At 34.7% G+C, this 24024-nt stretch overlaps 1 protein-coding gene and 1 pseudogene across 1 annotated transcript; one reads left to right on the forward strand and one right to left on the reverse strand.

Annotated features, from left to right (window-relative positions):
• The first annotated feature begins 865 nt into the window (after positions 1 to 865).
• On the forward strand, positions 866 to 1291 carry LOC116423555 (annotated as a pseudogene).
• Positions 1292 to 8119: 6828 nt separating this feature from the next.
• Positions 8120 to 10953, reverse strand: LOC116423552 (zinc finger protein 184-like). Its single transcript, XM_031968435.1, has one exon. The coding sequence runs from the start codon at positions 10566 to 10568 to the stop codon at positions 8940 to 8942; it is 1629 nt and encodes a 542-aa protein (XP_031824295.1). The 5' UTR covers positions 10569 to 10953; the 3' UTR covers positions 8120 to 8939.
• Positions 10954 to 24024: the final 13071 nt, after the last annotated feature.

Genomic DNA, 24024 nt, shown 5'->3' on the forward strand with positions numbered 1-24024 from the left:
CTCTTTTGTTCACTACCACATGCCTTGGATAGAACTCTCATGTGTGGTCAATTGACTTTCAATAAATTCTCCAATTTAAAATAATAAGTGTTTGCCTCCATATCATGGCACTCTAATCTCCCTCTCAAATAAAATATTAAAAACTGTCTAATCTCTATCTTGCCTCAATTTCTCCAGCATTACATGGGCAATCAAATTTTGCAATGATCTATCTATAATTTAGTTCCATGATAGCACCCTTGCTCATATTCTGGAAAATGGACAATCTTTCTAATTTTTCCCGTCACCAGCAGAGGTGAAACACGAGTGAAACATTTTTCTAGCATGATGCTTTCAATGAACAGGCAAACAGGGTTAAATGATTTAGCCAGTGTCGCACAATTAGTACATGTGTAAGACTGAATGAGCCCTTCTAATTCTAAGGCAAGTGTTCAATCCACCCTGCCACATAGAAGTTAAGGTACCAAGCACTGAATAGTCAATCATAAGTAAAAACAACAGCCAGCAAGTATACATAATACATCACTAATTTGTTGTAGAGACACCAAGAGATACAGGTATTTTAAACCAAAACAATTTAGAAAAGATTTTAAGAATTCTTTCCAGGATATGAGATAAACGTCATAAAAGGGAATAATACATAACGCTGAAGCTGTTCGATTGGTTCAGTTTTTTAAATAACCCAGCCAATTGGAAAGTAAAATTGATATCTGTTAATTTGCATGCGTTCCTTTCAATAGAGAAGGACTTAGTGTTTTTTGTCCAACCAGGCGTTAGTTTTCCAATGCTTCATTTGAACACACAAACTATAAGTAAACCAAATATGAGGAAGCTGCGGCTCATCTTTTCTGAATTGTTTGGCACTTTATCACTTTTCGACCATGCCTGAACCCGCCAAGTCAGCTCCAGCCCCGAAGAAGGGCTCCAAGAAGGCTATGACCAAAGCACAGAAAAAAGACGGGAAAAAGCATAAGTGCAGCCGCAAGGAAAGCTATTCCATCTACGTGTACAAGGTGTTGAAGCAGGTGCACCCCGACACGGGCATCTCCTCCAAAGGGCATCATGGACTCCTTCGTTAACGACATCTTTGAGCGTATCGCTGGCGAGACGTCCCGCCTGGCACCTTACAACAAGCGCTCCACCATCATGTCCCGAGAGATCCAGACGGCTGTACGCCTGCTGCTACCTGGGGAGCTGGCCAAGCACGCAGTGTCTGAAGGTACTAAAGCAGTCACCAAGTATACCAGCTCTAAGTAACTACTTGACTCCGAAAACCGCAAAAATCACAACCCCAAGGGCTCTTCTCAGAGCCACCTATACTTTCGGACAAAAAGTTTTGAACACTCAATTTACAAGATAATTTTTTAAAAGTACAGGAATCTGACACACAGAATGAATATCCAGTAAATAATATCAGATTAACTAGAGACGGGCTCGACTTGAAAAGTTCACCAAGAGGAAAATAGTCAATAATGGACAAGTTGATTTCCTCATCTTATGAGGCATTTTGTACTCCCAGAAAAGGACAGAAGAGAAAGACATTAAAAACGACCCCACCGTCACCACCTGCATCAAATTTTTTCCCTTGATTATTGGTTTTGTTCAGGTGAGAAGCCAAATAATTGCTTGAAGATCTATTTCTGGAAGAAACTCTACCTTAAATAAAGGAGTAATTTTATAGAAATTATTTTTATGAGGATCTAAAGGGAATTTACATGGGAGAGAATTATTGCCCTGGGGTGCGAGGAGGAAAGAGAAATGAGATAGGGAGGGAGAAGGGGAAGGCCTGTCCCTTGTGCCCAAGGGTTTCTAAACTGCAGCAAAGTTTTTTCTTTTTTTGTTTCTTTTTGAGATGTTATCCTGTCTGGGAAGGGAAAGGAGGTTTATAGAAATGCTTATGACATTTGAACAGGAGGCCAAAATTCCTGTAACATCTCCCATGGAACCAAAGCACATAGTCCAAAGCTGTATTGTTACATAAAAAGCGCTGTGGAAACTATATAATGCTGTGTAATTGGGAATTTATATATATATATATATATATATATATATATATATATATATATATATATATACAATATATATATACTATATATATATATATATATATGGTTCTCCCGAAGCAATTAGGGTTAAGTGACTTGCCCAGGGTCACATAGCTCAGTCTGTGTTAAGTAAGTGTCTGAAGCCAGATTTGAACTCGGTCCTCCTGACTTCAGGGCTTACTATTATATTAAAGGAAACAAATTTTCCTCAACTTTCCTTTGTTTTTTAATTCAAGTTCGGCTCAGATAAAAGTGAATTCCTATTCAGAGAGAAACCAAAGTTTCTGACCCTGTAGGGTTTAACATTTAGTAAATATCATAATATATAACTAAAACACAATAAACAATTTTGATTTTGTAATTAGAAGGAATATGCTTTCTATCAAAGCATATTTTTAAAAAGTTGCTTTGGGGCACTGAGTTTGAATTACTTCCTCAGGGTTACTCAGAGGTACAATATGGATTGAATCTTCATCATTCCATAGCTAACTATCACATTCCCTCAATAACATTTACATGAGATATAAAATAAATGCCATGTCTTCCAGGTTTTCCACGTCTCCCACACTGGATTTGAATTAGACTTTAAAGATGTACAAGAAATCAGCAGATAGTGGGTTTATTCCTGGCATTGGGAACAGCTTACATAAATGGTACTGAAATAGCCAAGTAGAGACTATATCCTGAAGATAAATTGTGGTACAGTTTGGTTGGATTATTTGGTGGTCTGAAAAGAATAACATGAGAAACTAGAAATATAGGGGACTGTCAGATTTTGGAAGGTAAAGGAATCTGAATTGTATTCTATAAGCACTAAGGAGCTACTGAGATTTTTAAGCAGTGAAATTATGTGATTAAATTTATGCTTGAGAAAAATTGTTCTGGCAGTATTATGATGGATAGATTGGAGTGATGGGAATGGAGGAGGTAAGTGGAGGAAGAAATGTTATGCCACAGTTCTCTTTTATTGTCCTGCCTCAGTTTCCCTAATTGGTCCTGCCTCAGTTTCCCTAATTGTTATGCCTCGATCCTCTTAGTTGCAAACCCCTCTCTGGTTCATGAAGACTGATATAACTCAGGGCTATTTGCTCTAAGGTTATAAATTGTCAATGTGTAAACGCAAAAAGGGGAATGCAGACATTCTGTCTCTTGACAGACACTTTCTTAACTCCCAGTTAGTAAGAATTTATGGTCCTACCCCCCAATTTTTCAGAACCAAACTAATGGTTCCTGCCTGGAGATCCCCCCTTACCAGAGTTTGGACTCCACCCCCCTGTCTTTGTTTAGCTCAGGGGTCCTCAAACTTTTTAAATGGGGGGCCAGTTCACTGTCCCTCAGACTGTTAGAGGGCCGGACTACAGTAAAAACAAAAACTATGAACAAATTCCTACACACACTGCATATATCTTATTTTGAAGTGAAGAAACAAAATGGGAACAAATACAATATTTAAAATGAAGTAAAGTTAAATCAACAAACTTACCAGTATTTCAATGGGAACTATGGGCCTGCTTTTGGCTAATGAGATGGTCAATGTCTGGTTCCATATTTGTCACTGCTAGTCGTAACAAGTGATGCAAGTGTGCATCTGTTAGTCTTGATCTGGTTGAAGATTTCAAATGTTTCATTCTAGAAAAAGTCTGTTCACAGACATAAGTGCTGCCAAAGATGGTTGCCATTTTGAGTGCATGGTTCCTGAGATGAGGATATGTCTCAGAGGGGAGAGATGCATAGAAATTATGAAGGCTGCTTGACTTGAATGCGTCTTTCAGAGAGTCACAATTCTGCAGTTCAGCCAGTTCCATTTGGTAAATTGTATCCACATTTTCAATGTCAATAGAAAATGGGTTACGGAAAAGCTGTATGTCCTGTTCATGGAGATGAAGCTCTTTAAATCTAAATTGGAACTCCTTTTGCAATTTTTCCAGTGAATCCACACATGTTTTGTTTGGGAATGCAATCAGCAGTTTTTCTGCTAATAGATTTTGAGTTGTGGGGAGATGGCAGAAGTTCTCCTCCTTCATTTGTTTGATGAGGAGGCCTAATTTTACTTCAAATGCTTTGACATGTGATTGCATATCACAGATGAACTTCCCCTTTCCTTCAAGTTGCATATTGAAATTGTTGAGCATTTCTGTTACATCTGTCAGAAAGGCAAGGTGCCATTTCCATTCTGCATCATTGAGCTCTGGTACTTCTTTGTTTTTTGAAAGCAGAAAAGTTGTAATCTGTTGAAGTAAGTCATAGAAACGTTTCAAAACTCTCCCTCAACTCAGTCAATGGACTTCTGTGTGATACAGAACATCTTCATACTCAACATTTAGCTCAGACAGAAATTTCTGAAATTGTCTGTGATTTAGTGCATTAGCTCTAATGAAGTTAACACAAGATAGCACAATTTTTATAACAGAGTTCCATTTCAGTGATTTACTACACAGCGCTTATTGGTGGATGAGGCAGTGTATGGCTATTGGATGAGAATAGTTATGTTTGTCCATCTCTTGGTTAATGCGTGCAATTACTCATTTCTTAGACCCCCACCATGCTAGGAGCACCATCAGTTGTCACACTGGCTAGTTTAGCCCAGTCCATCTCCAAACCATTCATAGTTTGAAAACTTTTTCATAAATATCCTCTCCTGTAGTTGTTCCTTTGATGCTTTGCAGTGCAGCAAGCTCTTCTATGACTTCAAAATAATCATTCCTCCCATGAATAAAAATTAGAAGTTGTGCAGAATCACAAATATCATTGCTTTCCATGAGTGCCAAGGAAAAATATGAAATTTTTTTTTATGGAGTTTGCAAATTCTGATGCAGATTGTCTCCCATTTCTTCAATCCTCCATGTAATTGTAGGTCCTGAAAGACTCACTGTACTAAATAAATTGGTCTTCTCTGGACACATCTCTTTGGTAACAGAGAGAAGGCATTCTTTAACAAATTCTCCCTCCATGAATGGTCTGCCAGTGCATGCTATTAGCTTGGTAACTTGAAAACTTGCTCGCAGTGATGAAATATTTAGCTGCTTCTGCTTCACAAAAGTATTTTGCTGAGTTGTCAATGTATCTTTTCAAAAGATAATATTTTATCTTTTCTCACTTCTCTAACCAAACAATCATATTTATCTTTATGTTGAGCTTCATATTGTCCACACAAATTATATTCTTTGAACACAGAATATAGTGTCTGGCATATCAGACATACAGCTCTTTCCTTGTACTGCATGAAAAAGTAATCATAAGTCCACTGTTTTTGAATACCTACAATCCAAGTCAATTTTTCTTTTTCTTGACATCATTATTTCCTAGGGATTCCAAATTGCTATTAGTAAAATACCAAAATATATATACAGCGCTACAAAAAAATATATACCAGCAATAGCTTTGCCCATACAAAGACATATAGACTGCAATGTCCAACTTCCTCCAAGTTACCTCTGCACTGTGATGCCTCCGGTTTCCACACTCTCCGACCTTCACTGCTGCAGTGAATTCCCCCTGCAGCAGCCATGACATGCACAGCATGCATTGTACATCCCCCGTGCCTGTCTGTTGTGGTGGCTGCTATTACTGTACAAGGCTGCGGGCGGTCAGTTTGCTGTCTTCTGCCTCTCTCTCCCTTCCCCACACCTCACACCCCAGCCTGGGAACTCACCTCACCTCGGTATCATCTCACACTCTGTCTCTGCCACCTCAGCCCAGTGCCAGAAGTGTGCGTTGCTAATGTGAATTTAGGTCTAACGTCACTTCTGGTCTGATTTTTCCATAACCTGGCAGGCCGCATAAACGTCCTCAGCGGGCCGCATCTGGCTGGCAGGTCGTAGTTTGTAGACCCCTGTTTTAGACCATTATAAATATATTTTGGTTGTGATTGGGATTTTTTACTACAGTAAGCAATTTGCATGTCCTTGATGATAATTTGCATGGGATTTTGACTTAGTAGATATCACCTTCTTATTTGTATGCTAATTTTGGTATGTTGTCTTCTGACTGCAGTAGTTCGGAGTATCTAGCTCTATCTCACTGATTATATCTGCATCCTGGTTTTAATGCTTTTTATTGCACATTCCTCTATAGCTGTTTAGCAAAGTGAGGAAGAGGAAAAGCATTAAGTTCATATTATCAAATGTTTATCAAATGAGATAATAATTTAAAAGTTCTTAGCATAGTACCTGGATCACAGTAGGTGCCCTGTAAATACTTATTCCCTACTAAGCCTAGTAAGTCTAGACTCACAGCAGGAAAAAAAGGCTGATACAGGGCCAGATTTATACCCATTCAATGCAGTGCTCAGTCATTCTATTCCAAAACTATGGCAAGATGCCAAACCAGCACCTAAATGATATCATTTATAGCACACAGTTTTAGTATTGATATTGCTTAATTGTCTATGACATCTTCTAACATAATGTAGTTTCCCTCTTTATCTCTTTTTGTTATGGGCCAGAATCTGAAACAAGGATTTTTACAAGGTGTTAAGTCAGTAGAATTGATGAGACAATGGTTATCTAGCATGGTGATTAATAGTTTTCTAAGTTCAGTATGATTGATTTAATCTTACAATAATGATTTCCTAGTGATATGATGATTGGTTTATATCAGTGTAGAGCATATAAGCTGGGATTCAGAGCCAGAGAAAACAATCGGACAGGAGGCGGGAGCTCAAGCCCTCAGACTCAGAGAGATTCATTTCCATCTTCATCAGCCTCGTGGTGGCTGGCCTGTCCTCCTGCTCCCCCCATTGAGACCAAGACCAGTCTGAAAGAGTCTCCAGAAAGCTGGCCCGGGTCCCAGGCAAGGAAACTAGATTATGAAGGAGATAATAAAGGGTTTGGACTTTTAACACCTGGCTATTCTTGTGGTGATTAATTTGCTGAAAGAAAGGCTGCTCAGAGACCTCCAGAAAAACCAACAAGAACAATTACATCTTTTAATTAAATCTATTTTAGCTTTAACTTTTTCTGAGCTCATGATTGCTACCCTAATTTTTTTTTTTACATCAGCTGAAACATAATAAACCAAAATATTTGCCATTTAAGACCAGGCTGAAGAAGACAACCCAAAGAACACTGGCCTTCAAGAAAAACATAGTTAAATAAAAAATTTGACTCATATTTAGGAAATCATGCAACAAAACTGCTTAGATGTATTGGAAGTAGAGGAGAAAATACAAATAGATAAAATCCACAGGGCAGTCACAGAAAAGAATCTTAAGTTTAACTTACCCAGAAATCTGGTCAAAATCCAGAAAAACATGATGTAATTTAATTCTAACAGCAACACAAATTCATCTTTATTCAATCTTACCATTTTGTTATGCTCATCTAAAGGACAAAGGCTGCTTTGTCCATATGCATACACATCCATACAAATAAACATTCTATCATCATAAATTCTGGGTCTCTATATTTAAATGAGCAAACTCAGCCATTAGTTATTTATAATACTGATTTATTATGGAGGAATTCTGTTGCTTATATTCTCTCTTTACATGGTCTACAGTCATATAAAGTACAGAATGGCTTACCTTACTGTTGTATCATTTTGTCCTTTTAATTTTATACAGAGGCTGTACACAAGGCACACAGCTTGAACCCCTAACAGTGTTGTACAGAATTGGATACCTTCTAATTTCTCTCTCACTTCTCTCTTAAACATAGTTTTTAGAAGAGAAATTTGTGGGAGAAAAATTAAAGGGGGGGGGAAGGAAAGAAGTCAGAATAGACAGAATGTGAGGATGAAAAGTGGGGTGGGATTGGAGGTTGGGATACATACCAGATAATGCAAGGAAGAAAGAGGAGGGAGTAGGGAACCATGGGCAGAGAAGCAATTTGTTTCTAGCAAATTATAAGTAATTTTTTTGTCTTGTTTTTAAGAATTTCCTCTTAAAATTAAAGGAAAACAGAAGATGACAAAGGAAAAGCAAATGTTCACCCCTCCTGGCTTCTGGTGAGACTTGAAGTGTCATCTCCATCTAAAAAGCAGATAAGCGATTTGGGTTAGTCAACCCAGTTGCTCTACCATGGAAGACTATGTAGAATCCAGGAAAAAGGAACTTATCTGAAGGTACCTGAAGGAGTCTCTGAGGATCAATGACAACTAATTAGAAGTCAGGATTTGGAAATAATATAACCTAGAGTCCTAAGTTTCTGATGGTTGAGAAAACTGTACAAATTGGGAGGTGTGGTGATAAAGAATTTAAGATTGTAGCTTACAACAGTTTGCTATGTTGACTATAATTATTTTCAAGACTAAAGTCTCAGTTCATTCCTACAGAGAGAACCAAAGAAGCAGCAGGACAGGTATTTCTTCATTCCTTTTAAGTTGTAGCTTCCTTGACTAGATCTACGGTTTTAGGAATTTTATCATTTTGTGCCATGTGAATTACAGAGGATATCTTGATTCACTTCTAGCTTAATCCTGGGACCAAGTCATTTCAGGTCTCTCTGATCCTCTTTTCCCCAGGTTCTAAAGAATTGAAGATAGTGGCTGCCACTTTTTTTGGGGTCAGTTGACCAAGTGGCACAACTTTGAAGGAAAAATTATTAGAAGGAGACAATGGTGCCTTAAGCCATGATTTCTTTTTGGTTAGCTCATCTTTAGTCCTTACCTTGATCCTTTTTTGGCTGAAGACTGATTTTTCTAAAGCTCTTAAGTGACTCTTCTAACATGAGTTACTACATAAAGTTATTTTAATCAAGCATTCAATCAACAAATATTCTTAAGGGTTTATTTACATAGAGTATAGCAGTAGGAGCTATATAAGGAAACTTAGATGCAAGAAGAGTCTTCTCTTAATCAGCTTAATTTTCTATTAAGTTGCTTGACCAAAATATTTAAGAAAGTGATGTCTGACTTTATTTTTCATCCATATTCATTATATTTACACAGTCACTTTCAAACATGTAATCTTTGATGTCTGATTAGGGATGAACTACAGGTGAAAGCTTTCCCACATTCATTACATCTATAGGGTTTCTCTCCAGTGTGAGTTTTCTGATGTTCAGTAAGATGGGTACGCCGACTGAAAGCTTTCTCACAATTACTACATTTATAAGGCTTCTCTCCAGTATGAATTTTCTGATGTTCAACAAGGCGAGTACTTAGACTAAAAGATTTTCCACACTCATTGCATTCATAGGGTTTTTCTCCAGTATGAATTCTCTGATGCTGAGTAAGACGTGTGCTCTGACTGAAAGCTGTTCCACATTCATGACATTTGTAGGGTTTTTCTCCAGTATGAGTTTTCTGATGTTGGTTAAAGTTGGACCAACAACTGAAGGCTTTCCGACATTCATTACATTCATAGGGTTTCTCTCCAGTATGAACCCTCTGATGTTGAGTAAGGGATGAGCAGTAACTAAAGGCTTTTCCACATTCATTACATTTATAAGGCTTCTCTCCAGTATGAGTTTTCTGATGTTGGTTAAGATATGAGCAGGAACTGAAAGCTTTCCCACAATCATTACATTTATAGGGTTTCTCTCCAGTATGAGTTTTATGATGTTCAGTAAGGATTGAGTTTTGACTAAAAGTTTTCCCACATTCATAACATACATAGGGCTTCTCACCAGTATGAATGATATGATGCCGAATAAAGGTTGAGCGATAAGTAAAAGCTTTTCCACATTCATTGCACTTATAAGGTTTCTCTCCAGTGTGTGTTTTCTGATGTTCAGTAAGGTGTGTACTTCGACTGAAGAATTTCCCACATTCATTACATTTGTAGGGTTTCTCTCCAGAATGAGTTTTCTGATGTTGAGTAAGTTGGGTCCTCTGGTTGAATGATTTCTCACATTCACTACATTCATAGGGTTTTTCTCCAGTATGAATCTTCTGATGCTGAATAAGGTGCTTTTTTTGGCTAAATGCTTTCCCACATTGATCACATTCATAAGACTTTTCTCCACTGTGAGTTCTCTGGTGTTGAATAAAAGTTGATCGGTCACTGAAAGCCTTTCCACACTCATTACATTCATAAGATTTTTCTCCAGTATGTATTCTCTGATGTTGAATAAAGTGTGAGGGGTCACTGAATGCCTTTCCACATTTACCACATGTGTATGGTTTCTTTCCAGTGTGAGTTCGCTGGTGTTGAATAAGGTCTGAATAATAATTGAAGGCTTTCCCACATTCTTTACATTTACAAGGTTTCTTATCTGGATTTATTCCTTGTTGTTTAGCTGTATCCAAATTATGTTTGAAGTTTTTTTCATGTGTATCGTATTTATCAGCTTTTTCTCCGGTAAAAATTATTTTCTGTGTTACTAGGTTTGAGCTCAGATTAAAGCTTTCTCCAAATTCATTGTATTCAGGGCCTTTCTCCCAAGTTAGAGTTTTTCTATGCATCATCACCTGATGCAATAGTTTGTTGGGTTTTCCCTGTAGTCTCTCTGTATTACCCTCAAATTCCAAAGTTTCTTTGAACTCAGAATTCCAAGATCCATCCATTTTTATTCTTTCCATTACTATGCCTTGAAATGATGATTCTTTGAAAATATATTGATTTGAATTTGAATGCTTCATCTCAGTCCATGTCTTCCAATCTGAAAGATATTGAAAATACAAATGTTCCACTTTCCTGTGTGGATGAAAGGGAACTATTCTAGTAATACTGAGATAATAAAATTGATAGTGCTGGCTACACTAAAGATATGTCTTTGACAATTCTCAGATCTGATAATCTGGGAGAAGACTGAAAGGGAAGCTGAGGTTTAGTAAACAGTCAAGAAAAGGTATAATAGGAAAAACTTGATGTAGTCTGATTTAGAAGCCTTCATCTAGGAGGTGGAGTGGGAACATGTTTTGTAGACAGAAACAATTAAAATGACTGAATCCATTAGTGAGCCAAAGGAATTCTATCAATGTTTCTTTTTCCTTAACTGGACTATTCATGACACTAGCATATTCAAAGAAGGCTATGTGTAGTCTTACCCTAAACAAATGCAGTTGTAAAAGGCCCAAGATCTCTTTTTCTTTCTTAATATAAAACATTGCTATATTTAACATTTCTAGTTCATTCGGAATAGACTGAATTTCTGGAAAAGAGTAATTGTTTGGCACTACTGTACTAACTGTACTATTTGTGATTGCATCTCTCAAATCAAATATTGAAGCTAGGTGATAATAAGGTAGTCAGCCAGTGCATATGTATCCTTAATGGCTTTTGTCCAAACTGTATATCAGTTTGAGTGAAGTCAATAAATCCTATAGTTAGATCAACTGAGAATGGGACTCTTAGTTCTTGAATCCCAGTATGAACAGGTGAATGGCTAATCCAGTGTTCATGAAAAATGATGTTATCTAAGATGTAAAAAAGACAGATGACCAGAAGATTTAGCTAATCAGAAGGAATGGAGATAATTAAAAATGAGGAAAGTAATCTTAACAGTCTGCTCTCAAGGAAGTACAAATTGTTAGTATCTTAGATCAGGCTTTTATCGTAGATTGCTGTCACAGACTTCTAGATGGCCAATCTGCTAGCAGTTGGTAAATTCTACATGCTATTCTACAAATGAGTCTTCTTAAAATGCTATTTTCTTCACATTACATTATAGAAGAGCTTTTATAGCAATTCTCCATTACCTGAAATAAAAAAAAAAAGAATCAATTCTTCTCCAATCATAACTATTCAGACTTATTTTTCACTACTTTCCACCTACCATAGACCATCCACTTTAGGCTAATTAATCTTTTCATTGTCCTTATATTACACACATATATATATGTGTGTGTGTGTGTGTATACATATATATATATATTATATAGATGTGTATATATATATATATACATCTATATAACATATATGACATATATATTATATATACAAAGGATTCAAATCCTTTGTTCAAATTATTCACTTTGCCTTCAACATGTTTAAATACATCTTAACCATTCTTTCCTTTTCAAGTCCAAACTCATTCAAATATCCCCCCCCAAAACTTTTCCTAATCCTTGCTCCCTATTCTGAACTCTATTCCCAGAACCCCTATACTAACAGTCTGCATTATTTACTTTGGCACTAATAGCCTTACATGTGTATTTTTTTAAATGTGTTTTCCCAACTAGTGTCTTGCTTTCCTACCTAATCTTTAAGTTCCTAGAAAGATAATATGTTAACCCAGTGCTGTGGTGAAATTAAACACAAAATATAAGGACCCTGAGCTAACTCTTCCACCATATATGTAATTTCCTATGACTATCACATAGCAAATAAAAGGGGTCATAGTTCTTCCCCTTTTTCACCAGTTCCTTGATAATTTTATAGCTTGTACTTTTCAGAACAATACAGTCCACTATGAATGTGCATAAACTCTTTTATTATAATGTAAGAGAATCTTCACACAATCACCTTAATTAAATTATAGCTATATTGATGATTTTTAATCTGTTTAGTTTGGCACAAGTTAATATATACACCAGGCTTTCACAGTTTACAGTTTGCTTTCTGTTTCAACCTTTTTTTTCAAACTTTAATCCAAAGGTAATACTATTTTTCCTAGATCTTTTAATCATTGAAAAAGCAAGGTTTTCTTTATTTAAGGAATCCAAAGTAGACTTAATATCTAAGGACCCAAAGTAGACCTTTCAATACAAGGTTATAACTGTTCTTACATACTTTAATTTAGCAGCTCCATGGAATGGCTTCAGTATAAGTTCCCCTAAACTACCCAGGCTTTAAGAACTTTCTAAGAACCTTTCTGCTGTGTAGAAAAGTCCTCAATTCCAATCTCATCTCTTGAGACTGATTATCAGTCTCAAGGTGTGATATTCCACTTCAGGGCTTCCATTCTCCCATTCTGGGTTTTCACATCTCCTTTATTTTACTTCTCTTATTCACTTCTCTCTGAACATAGTCTCCTTCTTCTATTATTAACATCAGTATTACATTTAATGCCTCTAAAATAATAGCAACAATGCACATTTCTATGTTTCTATTCTATATTTCTAGGTTTCCAAAAGGACTTTTTTTTTGCTACAGTCTTCAGTAGGAGGGAGGTTAATATTTCAATGCTTATTTTAAAAGTAAAGAAATCAGACTTTCAGAAGTTATGATTTTCCCAGTGTCACATTTAGTCTTCTTCTATATGATATCATTATGTCTTCCTAATTCCAAGGTTCAGTTCTGGGCCCGCTCTTTTTCTCTATCTACATTCTCTCACTTAGTGATCTCATCAATTCCTGTATTATCTTTTTGAAGACAACATTGAAATGTACTTAGATAATTACAGATAATTAAAACAGAACTTCTTATCATATCAAAGATTTCTAATTTATTGATAATTTTTAAGAGAGCCTTTTTTAAAACTCTGAACATGAAACTTAATTAATTTATAAATACTTGTTAAAAGAACAAATTAATGAATTGTGTGTGGTAAGACAAAAGAAATAAATATTATGGAGCAGGTGGTTCCAACAAAAAAAGAAAGAGAATTATTTCTCTTTCATCTATTTTCATTTTTTAAAAAATCAACTATTTAGTGAACAATTGTTAAGTGTCTGGGGACACTGGCACACTGGGGACACAAATATGACTTTTCTCTTCCAAAAGCTGAAAAATCTAAGTAAGAAGTAAAAAAAAAAAAAAAAAAAAAAAAGAATTATACATAATATAAATCAATCAAGTAAGAAATCTTTTGGAACAGACTACATATAAATAGCAATGGAAATTTTGGAAAAGGTAGATATCAATGTTATCTTGGATAGTTTAGAAGTCCTTCATGAAGGTTTGAACTACAAGCTTACAAGACTGTTAGGATTTATATAAGAGGAAAGGAGGGAGCAGAATATAGTAGATTTGAGGGAAGAAAAGGATGGACTAACAAGACCAAAAGCAAGAATCTAAAAAAAGAAGCATATGACAAAATACACCCCTTCCTTTGGTAGATATGGGGACAGTTATTTTTGTAGTATTCAAAATAGCTTATTAGTTTTATAAAATATTAATAAGATCTTGGAAGATGATCTCTCTTCCAAAATATCTGATACTTCCTTTCTCTTTTGAGAGCTTGTCTCACTGAGTATGCTATCACTCTTCCTAATTTTCAAACCCTTCTTATCCATGGGTTCATTGCTGCTTACCAAAAAAAGTTATTTTCCTCAACCTTAAAAAAAAAAAAAAAGCAAACCAATAACCTTACCTTGCTTTCAAATGAGTGTCCCATACCTCTCCTCTCTTTCATAGCAAAATTTCTAAGGGGAAAATCCTTTTGCTCCTCATTCTCCTATATGATGTCATTATGTCTTCCCAATTCCAAGATTCAGTTCTGGGCCCACTCTTCTTTTCTATCTACATTCTCACTTTGTGATCTCATCAATTCCTCCATTATCTTTGTGAGGACAACATTGAAATGTATTTAGATAATTACAGGTAATTATCTAATTAATTGAGAATAAATAATTAAACATACTTTACTGAGAAAATAGATGTCATATGTCATGATCTCCCACTCCTTCCCTTTCTTCTCAAAAGTCCTTGACATTATCCTTTCACTATCTTTTCCTAATAAGGTCAATTTCTTGCTAAAGTCAATATCCCTACATGTTTCCTTGATTCCATCTTCTCTAGCCTTCTTTACCAGACTGCCTTCTCAATGATCAATTCTCTCTAACCTTCAATTTCTCCCTAATTACTAGTTCATTCTCCATTCCCCATCCTTAAAGATCTTCACTAGACCTTTCAAAGCCAAATTGTAAGAGAAATTAAAAAAAAACCTGTCTTCCCTTTTTTCTTTTATTTCCTCTCCTTTCATTTATTATTGAATCCTTTGTAGAGTTGTAAAAGTCTCTGAAATGTAGGCTTGACTAATATTTTAAATTCCCTAACCATATAGATTGGGCTAGCTATTCTTAGGACCTTACCCTTTGCAAACTAGGCTAATTTTTCCTTAAACTGTATTGAGATTATCCTCTGATTTAATTAGACCATAGGAGTAAGGCAGATTCTGGAGAGCAATTTGGAATTATGCCCAAAAAGTTATCAAACTGTGCATACCCTTTGATCCAGCAGTGTCTCTACTGGGCTTATACCCCAAAGAGATACTAAAAAAGGGAACGGGACCTGTATGTGCCAAAATGTTTTTGGCAGCCCTGTTTGTAGTGGCCAAAAGCTGGAAAATGAATGGATGCCCATCAATTGGAGAACGGTTGAGTAAATTGTGGTATATGAATGTTATGGAATATTATTATTCTGTAAGAAATGAACAGCAGGACAAATACAGAGAGGATTGGCGAGACTTACATGAACTGATGCTGAGCGAAATGAGCAGAACCAGGAAATCATTATATACCTCAACAACAATACTGTATGAGGATGTATTCTGATGGAAGTAGATTTCTTCAACAAAGACAAGATCTAACTTGGTTTCAATTGATCAAGGATGGACAGAAGCAGCTACACCCAAAGAAAGAACACTAGGAAATGAATGTAAACTGCTTGCATTTTTGTTCTTCTTCCCAGGTTATTTATACCTTCTAAATCCAATTCTCCCTGAGCAACAAGAGAACTGTTCGGTTCTGCACACATATATTGTATCCAAGATCTACTGTAATCTATTTAACATGTATAGGACTGCTTGCCATCTTGGGGAGAGGGTGGAGGGAGGGAGGGGAAAAATCGGAACAGAAGTGAGTGCAAGGGATAATGTAAAAAATTACCTTGGCATAGGTTGTGTCAATAAAAAGTTATTAAAAAAAAAAAAGGAGTAAGGCAAGCTTGAACCATTGGTATAACTTCTTGGTAGAAAATCAGTGCACAAGGAATCAGGAGAAGTAAAGCTGTGCCTCTACCTAATTGACCTCTTCTCAGTGTCTTTTGCTGTGTCATTCATCCAAATCATACATACAAGTATATTTTAAGACTTTGTCCTGAGTTCTTTTCTCTTTTCTGCTCTTTTTTGTTGATCTCTTCAGTTCCCATGGGTTTAATGATCATCTCCATGAAGATGATTCTAAATTTATATCTAACTCCAGTCTCATATTTAAGCTCCAGTCCCACATCTTTGCTTCTGGACAAAGCTAGCTGGATCTTCTGTAAACATCTCAAACTCAACATTTCCAAAACAGAATTAATTTGTATCCCACAATTTCATCCTCTGTTGAATTTTTGTCAAAGAAACCATCATTCAGTTATGTCACCTGGGCAAAATTCTTCACTCTCCACTTTCCCTCACTCCATATATCCAATCACTTGCCAAAGATTATTATTCCTCTCCCAAATATCTATTATATCTTCCTCCTTACTTCTCAAAAAGCTACCACCTTAATTCAGGCTCTTATTACTTCTCTCTCCAATATAATTAATTCAACTTCCAAATAGGTACCAAAGTGATTTTCCATAATCAGAGATTTGACCATGTTATTCTTCTAATGAATAAAGCGTCATGGCTCTCCTCTCTTATTGACTGTAGGATAAATTAACTTGCAACCTAATCCCTTTCTAGCTTCATTACACATAACTTCCCTCCCTATATGCTGCAGTCTATTCAAACTGGCTATGTTGTTCTTCATACATAACTTTAGCCAATATCATGCTTAAAATGTACACTTTCCTTTTCTCCACCTTGCAGAATTCTTGCTTCCTTGAAGTCTCAGCTCCATGTTCTTCCTGATTCTTCAATCTGCTAGTTCCCCAACCTCCTCTTAATTTTGGTGCCTTCCCTCTTTTTCTGCCTTATAAAAGAAGTAATCCATATTTGAAGGAATAAGGGAAGCAATTTGTGAATAGGGAGATATTAATTATACCAAAAGTCAAGGGATAATGAAGTCATAAAGATCTTTCAGACAAGTAATAAAGAAGAAAAAGAAAGGAGAGAAAATAGAATCCAGATGGATTCAGTTAACTTTAAGAAGAAGCAGGGTACTTATTCTTCTGACAGAGGAAAATATGTTGGAATGATGATAAATTTAAGTGACAATAAAGATTAATGAAGAAAATCTTCAAGAGAGCTTTCCAGCCAAAGTGAGCATTTCTCCAGTTAATAGCCATATTGTATTTTTTAACAGTGATTTTCACCCAGTTCTCAGTGACTCACCTGGAAATCTGCCTCTTGGAACATCTCTCTCCAGGATGCAAGAATCTTGCCTTTGTTTGAAATGGGATATTACATCAGGTTTGGAAATGTGAACCCTGTTGGGGGGGAAGGGAGGAGAGAAATAGATCATGGCTCAATCAGAATCATAAAAACCTCATAATGGGAAGGGCCTCAACAGTCCAAGCCACAAGAGAATCACCACTATAATACATTAGACAACTAGTGATCTAGACTGCCTGAAAACTCCCACAAAAAAGAAACCAATACCTCCTAAGGAAAACTATTCCATTTTGGGACAGCTCTTATTGCTAAGTAATAGTTCCTTCCATGAAGCTAAGCAATTGCTTTTTACTGATCAGAAACTCTGATAGTTTTCTTTTCCCAGACTTCTTAGGCAGTCTTTTGCCTTATTTCTTGCCTAGCCTTTAACTACTGAATGGGTATTGCCTCAGACACACTGGGACCTGGAAAAGACTTCAGTTTAAAAAGATTAAGATCTCCCACTGCATCAGGATATCAGTCATTTTGACCTATATCTTGACACTGTATTCCCTCCTTTACAATTGAAACTAAAATTTTTCTGAGATTATTTTCTCTCTAAGATTACTCACATAGTCTCCCCCATTCGTATGAGAGTTTACTGAGAGCAGGGACAGTGTTTTTACCTTTATATCCCCAGAATTGGCACAGCATCTGAAAAAATAAATAATAAAAATACTATTGGTGGAGATATTAAATGGTACAGCTATTATGAACAGCAATTTTAATCATGAAAATGTCACTAAATTTTCTATATTCTTTAACCCATTGCACCTCAAAGAAGGTGTAGACAGATAAAAGGGGAAAAATAAAGAATAAAGTAAAAAAGCTATGTAGCAGAGAACAAAAGAACAATTTACAAAGAAGTAAAGATGAATACTTATGAATATAATTTCTTCTACATATATATACTTTCTTGAACTGGTAATTTGTTATATATTTTGAATCTTTTATTGGCATGCAGCAATTTGCTATCTAAAATTTTTTTCTTCTTTGTTGTGATCTCTTTAATATAAAGTTGTTAATGTCAATTTTATTGTTCCTTTTGAAAATAGCTGATTTTAAAAAATTAATTCCATTGTTTCTTTCCTAATTTTTTCAATACTCAGTTATTTATTAAACATTTTTTGTATGAAGAACAAGATTCTAGGCACTGGACAACGATACAGTTTAAGACAAATGTTGCTCTTTCAGAGCTTACAGCTTACAATGGATGTAACACAAATAACTATGATATAAAATATAGTAACCTTATAATTAGTGACCTTCATTCAAGTCATAATTACATTTTTAAAAACAGCTGTCATTTTCTACCACCTCCCTCCACGATAATTAAAATTAATGCTTTTATTAACAGAATAACCAGGCATTTCAACCACTACTAATTAGTTCTCCACAGAGAACTAGTTTATAAACCCAAAATATTCATATTTATTCAACCCAAAATATTTATCAAAATATTAATCAAAATATTTATTCAACCCAAATAGATATGGGAAACTACTTCATTAAGATAACACTTTGAAATGGGGCAGTGTATGCAAGTGATTAATTCAAAATAAAATCACGAATTCGCTGATTTTCTATACATTAGGGTAGGTTGTTTCTATTTTTCTTACTTTCTATCCCTATACTCCACCCCCATTTACTTTTCTCCATTTATGAATCAAATCTAATTTAAAATAAATTCTTTTCAAATATGTAGCAGCTTATTTTTTTTTTTAAATTTGGCATAGTCTGTTAGAGGAATCTCTTCCTATTACTGTTTTTTTTTTTAATCTAAATCTCTTTGCAATTTAAGTAACTTCCATTTGAGGTTTAGTTGCTATTGGATAAAGTTATTTAATACTGCTTTTTCTTCATTATTAATGGCAACTTTAATCATGAACTAATTTTCATGTTTCTTTCTGTTAATATTATAATATGAAGTTAGTGTTGTTTCATATAATGGCAACTTGTGAATATTTTGGAGTCAGCTGAAAAGCAACAAATTTTAGTCTTTCTTCTGATTTAAGATCTATAAATGTCTTTTTATTCTGTCAAGTATATTTCTAATATGAAAAATATTATTTTTAGAAATGCATTCATAGGATCATAGATATACAGATGGAAAGACCTTAAAATTATCTAGTCCAATCTCCTCATTTTACAAATGAGAAAACTGAAGCCCAGATAACTTGATCTGGACCAGTTATATAAATAGTATATAGTAGAGGTGAGGTTTAAACCAATATAGGGATTCAATATAGGTATACTGAAAGTTTGTCATCAAATTCCTTTGTCAACAAGGAAAATTACCTTATTTTAACTTGAGTTCAATTAATTCAAATTTTTGTACATATACTCATGTGCAACATGTAACACACACAATAGTAAATGTAGTTCCTAAAAATTTCTATTAACACATTTAAAAAAAAATGTTCCTTACTATCCCTCATTTGAGTAGTCTTGCCTTTAAAAGTAGGGTGTTCTGTGGATTATAGATTTAAAGCAGAAAGAGTCTTTAGGAGTCAACTGACATAAATTCCTTGATATCAAGTAATTCTGAAAGGTTTCTTAGAGCAATTTCTTGAAATATTCTTACTTTGCATTTTTTTGAGAGTCTTAAAATCTTTAAGTAATCTTCCCATGTTTTTTTCCTCTACTACTGTCATCCTTGCTTGTAAAGTTATCAAGAGTTTTAAAAAATGTTTTACTATTCTGATGCTTCTTCCATTTTATCTTCAGCGAATCCATAGTTTTATTTATTCTTTCTATGAACATTTCTAAACTGCTGAATTTTGTTAGTCTTGTTCCTTCCTTATTGTCAATTTCTTTCTTACTGAAGTAAGATCATGCTTTTATTTACTTTAAAACACTTTTTATTTATGTTGATATGTCACATAAATTTCAGTTTCTTTTCTGTGGCCACTGTTGATATTGATCATCTCCTCATCTCTTTCTTTCTGGTGTCATTTCCTTGTTTTCTTTTAATCTTTAATATTTGTTAATCCTATTGAACCTGTTTTCTTCCTTCCCCTTTCATTTATTTTTCTGTTGCTTTTCATTTAAGCTATTTTCTTCTTGAGACTTTTTTGTCTAATTGTTAATTGTTTCTGCACTTGGGAAGTACATTTAGCTTTTTAGCTTTCTGCTTTGTTATCTTGCTGAAAGTCTAATAGTATATTTGTAGTTTGAATACTTTGGTTCCAGTCTTGGCTTTTTAAATGCTAGCTCTGTGATTTTTTTTAAAATAAGGTACTTCAGTTTGTTATAACATTGCAATAATTTGCTGTACTCTATTTTCTTTATTGTGAGATTAAAATGAACTAACTTACATGATAGTACTTTATAAACTAAATTAATACCCAATTAAAAAATACTAGTATTTATTAGCAAACATGAAACAGAATAGATCCAGGGAGTAGATAATTATAAAACAGAGTAGCACAATATTATAAAAAGTACTGGGTTCAAAATTGGTTGACATGGGCTCAGAACCTGGCTCTCCCAGTTTTTTAACTTTAAGTCTCAGATTTCTCAACTATAAAATGGGAGAGTTGGACTATATAGCCTCAAGAATCTTTCCAGCTCTAATAATATAATACATGATGTGATAGACTAGGATGGTAGCAGAAGGTGGAAAGAAAGGAATGAATTAAGTTCTTTCAAAGGTAGAACATGGAAAATTTGGTAGCAGCCTAAATACAGGGCATGAAGGAAGAATCAAGAATTCAGTGAATGAGTTATGTGTTCCAAGGAAATCATAAAGGAAGGGAAAGGACCCACATGTGTAAAAACGTTTGTAGTAGCTCTTTTGGTGATAGCAAAGAACTGGAAAATGAGTACATGCCCATCAATTGGGGAATGACTAAATAAGTTGAGATATAGGAAGGTAATGGAATACTACTGTTATATTAAAAATGAACAAGATGATTTTTATAAAAGTCTGGAAAGATTTACATGAACTGATGCTAAGCAAAACAAGCAGAACCAGGAATACATTGTATACAGTAACAGCAAGCATGTGCAGTTATCAATTATGAAAGACTTGGTTCTTTCCATGTTTTAATGATCAAGAGAATGTCAATAACATTCTCTCTCTCTTTTTTTTTTTTTTTGTATCCAATGTTTGGATACAAACCGCCATCTGCATCCAGAAAGAGAACTATGAAGACCAAATGTAAATCAACATATGCTATGTTCACTTTTTTCTTTTCTCTCCTGTTTTTTCCCCTTTTGTTCTGATTTTTCTAACATGATTCATTAAAAAATGTGTTTAAGAAAGGGAAAAGGATCCATATGTGCAAAAATGTTTGTAGTAGTCCTTTTTTGTGGTGGCAAGAAACTGGAAACTGAGTGGATGTTCATTATTAGTTGGAGAATGGCTAAATAAGTTACGGTACATGAATGTTATGAAATATTATTGTTCCATAAGAAATGATCTCAAGGATGGCTTTAGAAAGGCCTGGAGACTTACACGAATTGATGCTAAGTGAAGAGAGGAGAACCAAGTAACGCTGTACACAGCAACAAGATTATGTGATGATCATTGCAATAATCCATCATTATTCTGATGGACTTGGCTCTTTTCAACAATGAGTTGATTCAGGTCAGTTCCAATAGACTTGTAATGGAGAGAGCCATCTGCATTCAGAAACAGGACTGTGGGGACTGAATGTGGACCAAAACATAGTATTTCCACCTTTTTTGTTGTTGCTTACTTGGTTTTTTGTTTTCTTTCTTATTTTTTCTTTTTGATCTGATTTCTCTTGTGCAGCAAAATAACTGAAGAAGAATTGTACATGTTTAACATATACTGGATTACTTACACTCTAAGGGAGGGGAGTGGAATGAAGGGAAGAAAAAAATTTGGATGACAAGGTTTTGAAAGAGTGAATGTTGAAAATTATCTGTGCATATATTTCGAAAATAAAAAGCAATTATTTTTTAAAAATGTGTTTAAGTTAATATGCATGTATAACCAGAAAAAAAAATTAAAATGTTTTAAAAAATCATTGAAGTAGTGTTTATTGGATGTGTACAGTAGTGGGAAACATAAAAGTATAACAGGTTTAATTAAGTCTAAATTATATTTAAACATTTAGCTGATTTGTTCTAAGACTTCCAACTGGGGAGAAAACAGTTTCAGTACACTGAAACACTAAATACAGTGATAAAAATGATAGTAATTAATTCATAGCATTCAAAGGGACTCTCTCCACTATGTAGTCTCTGGTGTTGAATAATGGTTGAACAGTCACTAAAGGATTTCCCACATTCATTAATTACACTTACAGAGTTTCTCTTAAGTATGAGTTTTTTTTTTAATTATAGTTTTTTATTGACAGAACATATGCATGGGTAATTTTTACAACATTGTCCCTTGCACTCACTTCTGGTCCAACTTTTCCCTTCTCTCCTCCACTCCCTCCCCTAGATGGCAGGCAATTTCATACATGTTAAACATGTTAAAGTATATCTTATATACAATATATGTGTGCAGATTCTCTTGTTGCACAAGAAAAATTGGATTCAGAAGGTAAAAATAACCTGGAAAGAAAAACAAAAATGCAAGTAATCCACATTCATTTTCCAGTGTTCCTTCTCTGGGTGTAGCCGATTCTGTCCATCATTGATCAATTAGAACTGAATTGGATCTTCTCTTTGTTGAAGATATCCACTTCCATCAGAATACATCCTCATACAATGATCTCCTGATTTTGCTCATTTCACTCAGCATCAGTTCATGTAAGTCTCTCCAAGTTTCTCCATATTCATCCTGCTGGTCATTTCTTACAGAACAATAATATTCCATAACATTCATATACCACAGTTTACTCAACCAGTCTCCAATTGATGGGAAATTCAATTTCCAGTTTCTAGCCAGTACAAAAAGGGCTGCCACAAACATTTTTGCACATACAGGTCCGTTTCCCTTCTTTAATATCTCTTTGGGATATAAGCCCAGTAGTAACACTGCTGGATCAAAGAGTATGCACAGTTTGATAACTTTTTGAGCATAGTTCCAGTAGGAGGACTGAGAAAAAACCAGATTTAACATTTAAGAGTTTGTTGAGAACTTTGAAAGGAATGGCTTTAGTTAAGTGATAGGCTAGGTACTGATCAAGACAGGGATTCATGATTTAGATATAAAGGATGTTAACATAAGCAAATTAGGAGAACAATGGATAGTCTACCTCTCATATCTATGGAGAAGGAAGAAATTTATGACCAAAGAAGAACTAGAGAACATTATGAAATGCAAAATAGATAATTTTGATTATATTAAATTAAAAAGTTAAGTGGTAGGGTATGAATAAGAAAATGAATGTAAAGAGTGTTTATGGCTCTAGCTAGGAATCTGGCTATGAAAAAAAGAGCTATAGCATATTATATTGAGAAGTTGTCAAGGTCTAGTAAAGGCCTTGTAATTCTTAAATTATAAACATATAGTACCGTACCATACAATATAGGCTTCTTGAGGACAGGTACTGTATTAGTTTTGTCTTTGTGTATTCCCTGTGCCCAACATAGTGCCAGGTATATAGTAGGCACTTAATAAATGTTTGCCAATTGATCTTTCTGATTTTTTTCACCAAATCATTTTTAATACTGTTTTTCACTTTGTAGTTTTATGACTTCTGCTTGTATTGTTATTTAATTCTAATTTTATTACATTGTGGTCTGAAAATACAGGATGCATAATTTCTGCCTTCTTAAATGCGGAACTTTATTTTTGACCATTTACTATTGGATTGATTTTGATAAGCATTCCATGTGCTGGTGTTTTTTTTTTTTTTTTTTTAATGCCATCTCAGCTTCTCCCATTTTTTTTTTGTTTGTTTTTACCACAGAGCTGTTACTTTGAGGGTAAGCAAAATCAATTTTTTTTTATGGACTTAATAAACACTAACAAATAAGATAATTTC

The sequence above is a fragment of the Sarcophilus harrisii genome, chromosome 4 (assembly GCF_902635505.1).
Source record: "Sarcophilus harrisii chromosome 4, mSarHar1.11, whole genome shotgun sequence".
Classification (NCBI taxonomy): domain Eukaryota; kingdom Metazoa; phylum Chordata; class Mammalia; order Dasyuromorphia; family Dasyuridae; genus Sarcophilus; species Sarcophilus harrisii.

Bases quoted from the DNA above. Each gene is read 5' to 3' on its own strand.
- LOC116423552 (XM_031968435.1), bottom strand. From the start codon at position 10,568: ATGAAGCATTCAAATTCAAATCAATATATTTTCAAAGAATCATCATTT.